This window comes from Microtus ochrogaster, linkage group LG10, assembly GCF_000317375.1.
Source record: "Microtus ochrogaster isolate Prairie Vole_2 linkage group LG10, MicOch1.0, whole genome shotgun sequence".
Classification (NCBI taxonomy): domain Eukaryota; kingdom Metazoa; phylum Chordata; class Mammalia; order Rodentia; family Cricetidae; genus Microtus; species Microtus ochrogaster.
In genome coordinates, this window is record NC_022035.1 from 2331505 (window position 1) to 2344826 (window position 13322).

At 43.0% G+C, this 13322-nt stretch overlaps 1 protein-coding gene across 7 annotated transcripts in view; it reads left to right on the top strand.

Annotated features, from left to right (window-relative positions):
* Positions 1-13322, top strand: part of Dync1i1 (dynein cytoplasmic 1 intermediate chain 1) — a 304734-nt gene that overhangs the window by 51168 nt on the left and 240244 nt on the right. For 4 of the 7 annotated variants that reach the window (XM_013352447.2, XM_013352448.2, XM_005363698.3 and 1 more), the window contains exon 5: positions 6566-6625. The exons of the other annotated variants lie outside the window; for them this stretch is intronic. In XM_013352447.2, the coding sequence (XP_013207901.1) occupies positions 6566-6625 (60 nt within the window). The remainder of the gene's footprint in view (positions 1-6565; positions 6626-13322) is intronic. 7 annotated transcript variants of the gene reach the window in all.

Sequence of the window (13322 nt, forward strand, 5' to 3'; positions counted from 1 at the left end):
TAGATAGATAGATAGATGGATGGATGGATGGATGGATGGATGGATGGATGGATGGATGGATGGATGGATGGATGGATAGATAGATAAATAGATAGATAAATAGATAGATAGGAAGGATACTAGTTTTTATCACTTGTTCCCACACTTGCCCCTTGTCATCAATTCACTTAGCCTGGGACACAAGTCTGAGATGAGTCCCGGGTTACAGCATTTTTGGGTTTTCAAGATCTGGCCAGTCATTTGTGGAGCCACTGATGAGGCAGAGAAAATCTGCAAGTCTAAATTAGGGTTGTGGGAGTGAGTGAGGACTGGAAAGACAGAAGACGAAAGGAAGGGTGGGTTTCCCACAGATGCATCCAATACGCACTTGAAAAGGGGGGATGCGGAGTTCAGTGGTGATGAGGATGTAGGGGTCAGGCAGTGACAGTGGCAGAAGGTAAGGAACAGAAGCAAGAAGAGGTGGTACACTCCTGGATAGACATCCTGTGGTATGGAAGAGATCTAGGATGAGGAACAGAACTTGAACATGGGATTGGATGGCACAGACATTTCTGCCATCACTGCCGTTATCATCACCAATCATCTTCTCCTTCTGATTCTACTGTTTTGATGCTGCTTGATTTTTCAGACTGAGTTTATTGAAACAACACTTGTCCAAGTTCAATTCAGTTATGGCTCTTGCTGCCCATGAGCATACTGCTTTAAAAATTGCACTGATGTAAATGTCAAAAGCAGTGTGGCTGTTCTGGTTGTTGGCATCACAGATGGCAGTTCTTAGTTACTGTTTTCTAAATTCTCATTGAACACTTTCTTATGAGTCAAGACCCAGAAACACTGAGAATGAAGGTTTGGAGGGGGATTTAAAATTTTTCTACTCTGGTGTGTAATAAAGACTGAAAAAGTGGGTATACCACCATTTGAAATATGAGAACCAAACAGGGAGGAATTACTCCCCATGTGGCCTTGCATATGCTACCTGGTGGTGCATTTCCCACCTAAGATATACTTCCAACTGATGTACAAGGATTATGACTAGTTTTTAATTTTTAATTTCTCTCTGATAAGATGAAAGTCTGTAAATGAAGTCAGACCATTGAAAAGGGAATCTTATCAGAAGGAAGAGAATTGTAAATTTTAGTGAAAGGTTTAAGGGATTTGAGGTTCTGCTAGATTTGACTAAACAAATATTATATTAAAGATTTCTATGTTTTCCCCATTTTGCTTTACAAAACTATATATAGAAAAACAAAGTGACCTTCTAATTGTAAACAAATTTTATAGGATTAGGTAAGAGTGGGTATATTATCCGACACGTTTGGACTCCAGTGGCTATTTTACATGACATGGAAGGCTTCTCTGCCAAGTCTTCTAAACAAAGCTGATAAAAGTGACCTTACTTGGCATGTCTACAGCTGCCAACCCAAACGTGTGATTATAGGATCTCAATATCTTTAGTACAGAGTAGGGAAGAGGTTGTTGGGTTATCAGTATCTGAGCAAACTGTGGTTCCCTTGTGAGGGTTCCTCGTAGATTGTTAACCCAAGAAGGCATCTACAAATAAACAGAGGAGACAAACACGTGGCTTTAAAGCAAGCAAACAAAACCAGAAGGGTTTCCCAGGCAGGAATCTTGGACAGAAGTCTAATTGGCTTAGTTTATTAAAAGAACAGGAAGAGGAAAGAAGGGAGAAGGAAAGGAGAGGCAAGAAGGGAGGGGGAGAGAAAGGGAGACAGAGGGAGGGAGAGAAGGAAGGAGGGAGGGAGGGAGGGAGGGAGGGAGGGAGAAGATGGGGAGAGAGAGGGGCACTAATGAGAAAGAGCTAGGTTTCTCAGCCTACAAATTAGAGGAGAGACATGGGCAGCAGTGGGGAGTCTCTGTGTTCTTAGTGGCAGATGAAAGTGTTTTTGAAGGAAGTCGGGGAAGTCTATAATATTTAAATATCCAACTTCCCCTGTGCTAAATTCAAAGGCTCTGCAGGCCATCTGGCTTCCATGGTAGCTGGTGCTCATGACAAGAAGACAGTTGGGTCTGTACGCTTACTTGACGTAGAGGTTTTTGTTCTCATGATACATCGGTCAATTGGCAGCTGAAGTCTGGCCTCATATACGTGTACAGTAAAATAGGCACGGGTGACAGTGAGCGTGTGTTCAAACCTAACTCCATCATTCGGAGGACAAGACAATTGGGATGGCTGATCTCCATGGAGAAAGAGCATCTCCTGTTCTGGCTTCCATATGACAGAGGAGGCCCAACCCATAGCCAACCAGACACAAGAAAAATCACTCAGTGGAGGGCCTAAAAACTGCTTTTCTCTTTAATCCCTTTTATGGCATATATTTAGTTGCCATCTAATATTAATTGAAATTTTTAACTATGCCAAGCCCCGCACAACTGACGGGAATTGAGTTCTTCTTAGCATATATTATCAGTATATAATTAAGTATAAATATTCATATGCCTCATTTCCCTTATTTAAATGTCACAATCTTTTTTTTATTTTTTATTTATTTATTAAAGATTTCTGCCTCCTCCCTGCCACCGCTTCCCATTTCCCTCTCCCTCCCCCGATCATGTCCCCCTCCCTCATCAGCTTGAAGAGCAATCAGGGTTCCCTGACCTGTGGGAAGTCCAAGGAACCCCCACCTCCATCCAGGTCTAGTAAGGTGAGCATCCAAACTGCCTAGGCTCCCACAAAGCCAGTACGTGGAGTAGGATCAAAAACCCATTGCCATTGTTCTTGAGACCAGCTGATAAATGTCACATTCTTAAATGCAAGTACTGTGCCCCCCGCTGCACATCTGGGGTGCCAGCGACATATCATGCTTTGCTTTCTACCTTGTCCTGTAAAGCCATTTGTGCGCATTCTGTCACTCCTTAGAGAACTGCAGATTGCGGGAATTCTTTTACTCCTTCATCACAGTGTTCTATATACTAGGCCCATAATAATTGTTCCTTGAATAAGTAAACAAGTGTCCTGATCAAAAAATATTCTGTGTTGTGTCCTGCATGCATTAAAAGAGCCATCTCAGAAAAACTGAAAATAAAACTATCATAGTAAATGCAGTGATTTTTACATAAAAAGATATGATAATATTTTATACTACTTTCATTTCTATAAAAAAAATCCCTGAAATAGTTCAAATCCTCCAAGAAGCTGTAGGCTAACCTAGCATTTTGCTTTCAATAATAGAATAACTTGATAAAGTTACAAAGCGATTTTTGTCAATAGGTTCAATAAAAATATTCCAGAAGAGGATGGAGAGCCAAAATGTTGTTTGTTAATGTTCTTAAAATAAGGGCTTTAGGCCCACTCCTTTTTGTGTTGGATACAGGAGATTTGCCTGATGGTACTAAAGCCACACCCAGAGCCCCAAACCTTGAGGTCCAGATGTAGCCCTCCCTAAGATGCGGCCTCCTACTCTAGTTACTCTGTAAGTCTGCACAGAGATAATCTCGTGAACATTTAATACAGGGTTGTAGGCCATCCTTGGAGTCGCAAACCAGTGTTTGCCTAGTTAAGGAACTGACTTGGAGTTTTTACTTAAAAACAAAATCAAAAGCAAACAAAAAATGTGCACTGTGGGTAAATCTGCCCTCTCCACAGATCATAATGGAGCATGAGAAGAAAATGAAAGTAGCACACGTTGTAATGCCCTTGGCTTTAGCCTCTCCCTGTAGCTTTGTGCTGATGGTGCCTGGGGTTTCTCTTGCTGAATAAACTGATGGAGCAGAACATGGCTGCCGCACACTTATTTGCATATAACACCTCTGTTGCTCTGGTTAGAAAGGAAGCACCTAGGGCTGGAGAGACTGGTAAGCAGTTACGAGCATGGGCTGCTTGTGTAGGGATCTGAGTTTGGTTCCCAGCCCCATGTTGCACAGCTCACAGCCACCTATAACTTCAGCTCCAGGAGATCCAACACTCACTTCTGGTCTCCAAGGGGGCTTGTGTTCACACGTGCACACACTCACAGACACACACAATCTGCACATGGTTAAACTATAGTAGATATTTTATAGTGCAAGCATCAGGTGATCTTCACTTCTTAGGCAGATGATTCTGATGGAAATACAAAGACTAGTAGACTTCCTGGCATACGGCAGGCCCAGAAGGTAGCAGAAGAGGTAAACCATTTATAATTGCATTCTTCTTATGCAGAAGGAGAGGAAAAATCCAAGGAGGGTCATTATTTCCAAACGAAACCTGAAGACACACTGGTTGTCACCAATGGCATGAAACTGCTTCTTAGTCAGTAAGCGCAGGAGGCTTCGTTTGTGTCTGTAACAGAGGCACAGATCTCTCTAAATGTTTATAATGGCTCCCATCTTGCTACCGTCTGAAGCAAAGTGAAACTGTCATCTAGAACAGGAAGAGTGGCTTTCCTAGAGCAGCGACTGGATCTAGAGTCATCCCTGGAGCCTGCCCCACAGTCAACCTTGCACTTACTTCCTGGGAAGCTGTTACTTACACAGACTCCCAGACTGCATCCCAGAATCACAACAGCAGAACTTCTGTGCTGGAGTCTGCATGTTGTGTTTCTCTGAGCCCACACAATAGTTCAGGACCAAGACGAAGACCCTCATGTCTGGTGTGAGCCACAGACAAGCACCATTCAGATCTCCTGAAACCTGTCTGAAATGTAAGATCCCAGGCCACCACATCTCTATTAGCACAGAATTGGCCTATAAACAAAAACTGGGATCATCAACATGAGCCTTAAAGCTTTGGAATGGCTGCTCTGAGAAACAGTGGCTGGTTCATGTTTGTACTGGCCTTCGATGATCATCTTTCCTTCAGAACATTCAGGTAAGAAGCCAAGCACACTTGCAAAGCTAAACAGAAAATCTCTGCAAGTTCCTTCTTCTACCTTTGCAGGCAGAGCTGATGCAACTCTCAGGCATGTAAGGCAGGAACTCAAAAAGAAGTTACTGGTAGTAAGAAGCCTAACGACTGGTTATCAGAGTGTGGTATGTGCTCTCTAGGTAGACCTGTGTTTAATCCGTGCAGACCGTCAGAAGGAGACTCACTCAGTCACTCGTTCAGCAGTGTTTCCACTACATTAGCGTCTGTGCCAGGTGTGGGACCTGGCACACCCCCATCTTTTAGGGATGTGTTTGCACCAGCTGTGCAGAGATTCCAATCCAAAATCAAACAATGGCAGTAATGAAATCTCAGGAAAGTATGACTACTATGAAGAAGAGGGAGAAGAATAAAAAAAAAAACAATAGCAAGGAAGAGCCACCTAGGAGCTGATAGAGAAATGGAAGATCTCTAAGGAAGGAACATAGGAAGCAAGGCTTGAAGGCAGTGTGTTCCTGAGCCAAGCAGGTATCTGGCGGAAGAAGTGGATACAACTTACCCTAACGTAGGTTAGCAGAGAGGGCATCAATGAGTTCAGAAGATACTGTAAGCACAGCACGCGTAGCATTATAAACCAGGGTAAGTCTTTACAACAAAGGAAACCAAGCAGGGCTTCTCAAACCTTCAGCTGCTCAGTGCGCTGAGAACCTTGTGAAGCTGCAGTGTGGAGACAGTACGTCTGGGTGAGACCTGAGTGTCTGTACTTCCAGTGATCTGTCAAGTGATGCCAACGCCACTGCTTTTTCAGTCTTCATTTTCAGTGTGTAGAGGCCTTTGTGGGCTGAGAGCTTGAACAGCATCCCCAGTGTCACACAGCGGGTAAGTCAAGCCCGATTTGACGCACACATGCCCAACAGCAAAGACACAGTGTTTGTCTTGTCTCTCAGAGAAACCTCATGCCTGCTTCACTGGGACATAGTCTTTGTTGAAAAATGTAAAGAGCCTACTTGATGAAGGTCTCATTATCCCAACTTATTTATAGAAAGGGAAAGTTGATGCCTTCACAGTTACTGACATTCTGTGCTATGTGTTATAAAACATATAGAAGAAATAAGACATACTTAATCCCTGGCACCTTGGAGACAAATGATAACATCGGAGACCATTTTGGTACAATCTGTATAGACCAAATGACTCACCGGTCTCCAATGTAATGGCACTATATTTGTAGGAACTGACGCAAGAAGCCAACTGCTCCCGAGACCCTGTAGTCATGCTCCATTTAGCCTGACTTTCCCAGATGTTACTGCCCTTGTCCACTGTATTCAATTCTCTTCACTCCATGGAAGAGCTTAGAACTACAAGAAGTGTTTGGGCTCTGAGGTGTCAGAGAGATATGCAGCAGTTCACACACTCATGTCAGTGAATTTGTAGTACAAATTGTGCGTGTGCATGTGTGTGTGTGTTTGTGTGTGTGCATGTGTGTGTTTGTGTGTGTGTGTGTGTGTGTGTGTGTGGTGCACTGGAGTAACTGGCTCTTGGCTTTCTTCCACAGACATGGCTGCATCTTCTCAGATCAAACAGCTCCTCTAAGGAGAGGCAGGCCCCTCACTTTCTTGTCATAAGCCCTGGGGGTCGGGGGGATGTTCTGTGTGTACCATCTATGCCCTTGCCTTGACGAATGACGCGGTTTGGTTTGTGCTGTTGTTGCCCTCCTCCTTTGTTAATTCTCTGTGTTCTTTTTCCTTTGTGCTGCACGATTAGGACCCTGCAGTGGGACACAGACCCCTCAGTGCTGCAGCTGCAGTCAGACTCAGAACTTGGGTATATGTCTGCTCTTTTGCTACTCCTATGATTTCTTTGCTATAGTTGTGTTAAAATGCTGGAGCTGTTACTGCTCTTGGTTTCTCCCCCTTTTGTTGAAACTTCCACTTTAATAAATTTCTTTTCTTCTGTTAGTTTTCCTTATATAGCTTGGGAGAAAGTCTCTCTTTGTGGACAACACCATAAAAAGATGGATTTTTTCCCTCACCTTATTAATTCCTATTAATGCAAAGTGACGCTGTTCCCTAAGAAAATTGCCAACAGAAGCCCATACATCCACTTCAAAGAGGAGCACACAAAGTCTGGGATTGGAGATACGTGTGGCTTTATCCTAACCTTCTCCCTTCTGACTAACAACCAATCTTGTCTGGGATCAGTACTGAAACGTTGTGTCTTGTTTGTGTAATTTACTTTTCATTTGTTAGAGAATTTACAGTAAACTCTTAACTTCAGTTCACTTTGGATAACTACGATTGAAAGAAGGAGTCAATTTGCCCAATATTTCAAATCCGTGGTGTTGGGTAATTTCTCCTAAAGATAATGTTTTCAGGGTATGACTTCCAGGGGTTGAAAGGCAGCTTCGGAGTTGAAGAGCCATCCAGAAGGAATAAAATCCATGGATTTAGTTTTTTTCTTTTCTCTTAGAAGACTGGGGTGAACTATAGTCACATGTGAGATATTTCCACTGGATGCTCTCGCCGCTCCCTATCAAGCTCAGAAGAGCTGATTGTGTGCTTTTTCCAGCTTCAAGTACAGTTAGAGTAACTTGAAATCAGCCATAGCAGGACTATGTACACAGAAATTGAGAAATCAGTTATAACTGATATGGCTTCCCCTCCCTTCACACTGGCATGATGGTCTGTACAAGCGTCAGACTGGATGCTTCCAGAATAGACACCTCAGAATTTTATAATACCATTTTTTTTTCTAAAAGTAAACCAATACATCTCCAAATGGTCATTAGTTCATTTACTATCTACCCTGTGTTGTTTAAATTCCTGGGCCCGTGTCTCTGGGTTTCCACATGCCATCTGTGTGTGGCTCGCTGTACACGCAGAAGTTCTCAACTGACTCACAGTGATGCTAAGACAAGGAGTCTAGCATACTAGTGACCAGTACACTGGTGATAGATTAGTTCAGAAGATAGCTGCAAATTCCTTTTAAAAAATACCAAACTTTTAAATTACTTTGGGCTGTTTTGTTAGACCATCCATTATCTATTTCCAATCATATTATTCTTAATAATCAAGAAATGTGACCGTGTAAAGCAGAGAAACAATAAGTACATTGTAAGTTACAGTTTGCACTGTTTCAGTATGGCATCGTGTTTTTAAACGTGAACGATTAGAAGAGAGTTGGAAAGGCTACTGTGTGACTTCAAGCTGACATATTATAGGTATGCTGCAGTATTGCTACGTTGCATGTGCTGATATGGAGCAGTAAGGGGTTTTCATACCTGTATCTATTTTCCAGGTGGAAACTCCACATGCAAATTAAAGTGTACTGGGGAGATGGGAGCCTTGCACCCTGGCGCTTTCTCCTCACTTCAGAGTAGAATCAGTGGGTCAGAGACAGACCAAGAGATGGAATACTGTTCTGAGAGAAGCTCATCTTAGAGAGTTTTGAAATAATTATCAGAAAATATTTGAGAAAGATTCTATCAGCCGTGTTACAATTTCAAATATCACACCGTGACAGTTCCCCTTTTGGCAGGTCTTATATACACACAAAAGTTGGTGGGACGCTCCTCAGGCAACGTGGTTCTTCTTGAGACAGTTTTATTTCTTCATCTTAGAGTCTGCACGAGATTGACCCTAGTCTGTAATTTTCTCTGTGTCTTCACTTAACAGCTGTACTGAAATATAACTGACACAAAATAACTGCGCGCAAGCTATTGAAATTGATGTTTGGCATGCAGACATGCTCATCAAACTGTCACCGCCATCGGGGAAAGCAAACAGTTGTCGCCCCCAGAAGTGTCTCCTACCTCTGCTTTGATTTGATTATTTCATTTCTTCTACTGATTTTGTATTTAATTTGCATTTTGTCGGGCTTTATTAAAGTGGAAACAGGGCACTTCTCTGCCTGTCTCTCTCCCCCTGACCTCCAGCTACTGTTTCACTTTTACGTGAGTTATGAAGTACATGACACATTTAGCCTTTATTCAGCCACTGGTCTTTGTGTCACTTAAGTGACAAAAGTGTGCTCATTCACACAGTTAGCATTTTCCCCAAAGCTCTACATTCCTTGTGTGGACCTGTATTTCTGTCTGGTGTAATTCTTCCCTCTCCTCCTCCTCCTCCTCTTCCTCCTCCTCCTCCTCCTCCTCTTCCTCCTTCTCCTCCTCCTCCTTTTCCTTCTCTTCCTCCTCTTCTTCTTCTTTTTCCTCTATGGATTTTTTTTTTGTTCAACTATCTTCAAGTTCACTCACACTTTTTATTTGACCAGGCCAACCGTTTTTCATTTCCAAAATGTATCTTTCAGTTCTATGGTGTATACTTGAGTCTTTTTAAGTTTTCAGTTTCTTCACTGAGATTCTTACTGCATAAGACTTGGATTGCTTGCCTTGAGAGCACTGATCTACCCCCTTCATAGCCTCTTCATGTCTCATGTTTGAATCTTCCACTGGGTAAAATGCATATCTGCTTGTCATTGGGGTTGTTCTCGGTGCATTCACATTGTCCTTCTGTCTGAAATGAATATCTTTATTTCTTCCTGTCCTTAGCTCACCGGTTTCCACACAGTAGACAAAGCCTCACTTCTCCCCAACTTCACAGACTTGCTTTAGTGATACCCTCCACTATACCTCACACGGGGAGCCCAGGCATGTCCTAAACCTCTTTGCTCACACCTATTCTCTGTGGTTCCCAGGAGACTAGAAAATACTAAGTCCCATGTATGCCTGGAAATGAGAGGTAGAAACTCATCCCTTCCATAGCAGATGAAAAAGTAGGATTGCTTTATGCGTATCCCTCTGTTTGTACGAAAACACTTAGGAGCTGGGGTTTATTACCTACTAGCTCAGCTCAGAGCCAAGGAAAGAATCTTTGGTAAATGCCTTCATTCTTATTTAAATGGCATGCATTTTAAAAATAATTTAGTTATCCTTTGCTGCCCGAAAGAGTTGGGCAAATGTCAGTTCCAAACGGGCAAGTTATGATAGCAAACAAAAGTTGGGGTTCTAGATGGGGATCTAGTCTTTCTAGGATGATCATAGAGAACAGCCTTGATTGCTGACTTCATTTGTGGTGTTGATCTTTACAAGTTAGATCCACACACTCATTTAAACTCCAGAGTTTAGGACTGTTTGTCTGTCAACTCCAAGAATTGACAAGTTAGAGGTAGACTTCCAAACAGCTGGAAAAGGTGGTGCTTATTACACAGTTCAGTTCCTTCTAGGGAGAAGATGGGGCCCTATTCTTATCACTAGGGTAGAGGTTATGGTGGAGAGCCTTGGATATGCTCATGCATGCACACACACACATGTGCACACAGGCACACACATAAAGTACTTTGTTCATGATCACTCCTTTGTGCCCAGTCCCCAGGGAAGGCCAGCCTCACCAATTCTCTTCTTTGCCTCTGTGCCTGTGTGGGTTTTGGCCTACATCTTCGGATCCTCACACCTCGGCCTCAGCTTTGCAAGGGTCTGGATTATTACAGCAGGGTCACTGTGCTCAGATGTTTCTACAAGTTTTCCAGACCGGCAGTCTCGCAGCACTCAGTCAGGGCCGGGTAGCTCCTGCTGCGGGGACACGATCAGTATGGCGTTCTAAACAATTCTCCTGCAGGAATCTGGCCTTGCATTGAGTTTGCGCAGTCTGATAGAAACAGTCAGAATGCCCATAACTGGCATCGGTCATCCCATCCAGGAGTTCTTCCCTTGGTCTTGGTAGCTTCTTGATCCGGACGGTGGATGCCTATGAGATCCAAATGCCTGGTTCCTCTGGAGCCTTCCTCTTCCACCCAGCACAACTGCTGTGCAGTGCCTGGGTTTGCTTCTGTGTCACAGCCTGGAATTCCCTGGGGCTGCAGACTGAGACAATATGGGACTCCTCTCGCTTGTCTGAGACAATGTGGGGCACCTCTTGCTTGTCTTCCCTCTCTCATGTGCCACTGCTATTTTTCACCCTAAGATTTTCTTTTATTCAAACAGCTAGTATTTATTATTTCAGCTAGAATGGTACATCTGGTCTCCATGACGCCATCTTGGACCAAAGCAGAAATGTTTTGCCACTGATTCTAGATGTGCATGCTAACTATGTGATCCACAAACCAACTAGCAAGAGAGAAATCTGGAAGATGATATGGACAGAGAAAAAAGAACTCCAAGAAAATTACAAATAAAGTCAGAAAATAAGAAAAGCTTAACCTGTTTGTTTGTTTTGACCAAGACAATACTTATTGATGTACTAAAACACTTCCCTTTTTTGGACTGCTATAATAGAATATAATAGAATAACCAAATTAAACATTTTAGGAGAATTAAAATGACAGGACCTAAGGAACAAGTGTAGTTTCCTAGCGGGAGAAAAACACAGGCAAGGAAGCAAGGAAGTCGATCAGTGAAGCTGGGATAGATTGGAACAGTCTGGAGACAGATTACACTGCACATGTTCCCTTTAGGGAAGAGCATAAGAGCCAATGTCCCCACCAGATGCCGGGCTTCAGGGAGAAGATTGGAGTCTGTGGAAAGGGGGTGAGGCAAGGTAGGGAGGAAAGGATCCTTACCGCGAGCAGAGAAAAAATCGGCTCCGTATTGTTAAACTCAGTAACATGGAGCTTGTGTGACATCTCCCTCCACTGAAGCCTCAGGCTTGGGCTTACTGTGTTCAGCATCAGACTGCGGGTACAGCTGCCTGGCTATTTGAAAGAAAAAGGCAGATCTGGGAAAAGGATCTCAGCAAGAATGTGGTTGCCCCTCCTTAAGGAGGAACTCAGAATTTCTTCCCTGTCTTTGATTGTAAAAGGGAACTTTCATTTGATCTATTTCTCGTGTATCATTGACTTTTTGTTCTTTGTGGCTCTTGGTGTGTCAGACTCAGACTTCACCTTCTTAGGCTTCATTCATGCTAGGCAAGTGCCCTGCTGCAGAGCTGAGTCCCCAGCCCTGTCACCTGCCCTTCTGTGTCCTGCTTAGGCCTCTCTGATTTGAAATCATTTTCAGTGTTTCCCATATGACCACAGCTGGTATTTTCTTGATCTCCTGAGTACGATGACAATGTCTATGACTTCAATAACGTTTCATTACAATTATACTTTTTACAAAAAAAAAGGAAAAAAATGAAATACAGACAGCATCCTGGAACACACACACATGAATATCAAACATACCGGTAAAATACATTCCAGAGTCTAAATATATAGGTGAATATTGACTCCCCAAAAGGGCTGATAATTTGGCTTTAGTGGCTCTGATCAGAACTTTGTTGCCAGAGAGGGGGAAGCACTTTCTCTGTCTCTTGTAATGATTGTTATTTATTGCCAAACATTTCTCAGGAGGCTGATTCTTGCCAGTCTTTATTCTACACCTTGAGAATCTTGAGCAAGATATTCTAAGATATTTTCCATTCTTCAGTAGCAACTCCATTTTCAAAAAGGCAGTGTTCCTGTCGCGTGTAGTTTCATGAAAAGGAAACTCATTCGGGGGAGGAAGTGCACTCTGGGAAACTCACTGGCAGACATGGAAGGTTCTAATTACACAGCTTCATGTTACAGAGTGTATGGAACTTACTCAAAGTCACCAAGGAAGGAATAGGTCATTCCTAAAAATACTTTATATCATATCTGTAGCAACATTAGAATGAATACAGGTCTGTACCATCTGTCCTATTGTTTTGCATTTCCAGGGTGGCTATGATGATTTTAACTTTTGTCCCTCTCAGAAGTCTTACAAAGTTTGCTTGTGCTGCAAAATCCAAAGCAAATCCTTGGACTGCGGCCATTGACTACGCCAGAGTTGGCTGTTGTTTCCTTTCAGGAAAAATGGGTCAGCTGCCATCCTAATATCTCTGCACAGCGAGAAGCAGACCCTGTGGAGACGCAATAAGTGCTTCTTAAAATCATTTTAATGCAAATGCAAAGGATGAAAATTCATTCTTGAATTAATGTGGAAAGGCCAAGTCTCCTGCTGCTTCTCTTGGAGGAAACACCCACCCCTCTAAGCACAGACGGTGCCTGTGTGTGGCGAGACAGCCACAAAGCCGGCGACTTTCCTGGTGTTGTGCCCGGTCCTCACCGTTCCTCTCTACCAGTGGAATATCCCAGCCCCAGCTTAGGAATCTGTGCGTTAGATGTCGCAGATTGTTACCCACTGATGCCAGAGCACAGTATTTAGGAAACGAATATTCTTCTTTGTCATTGGAAAATAATATCTCAATTAATTCTGAGAATTTTATACGATGTATTTTGATCACATTCGGCCCTCAACTTTTCCCAGATCCACACCTATCTTTCTACCTATTCAACTTTGTTTCTTCTTCATTGTTGTTGTTTTTAATCTACTTACCCAACTTGTGCTAGAGAAGAGAAGTAATCATCATCTTACCTGGCTGTGAATCCTGTGAGCTACAGCAGTGATTGGCCTGGCGAGAGAGATATCTGTTGGAGCAACAAGAGCATGAATATTGCGGTTGTAACCAATCCCTTTCTGACTGGTTTCTTGTAACCAACTACAAGACAGAACCCATACCTGGCA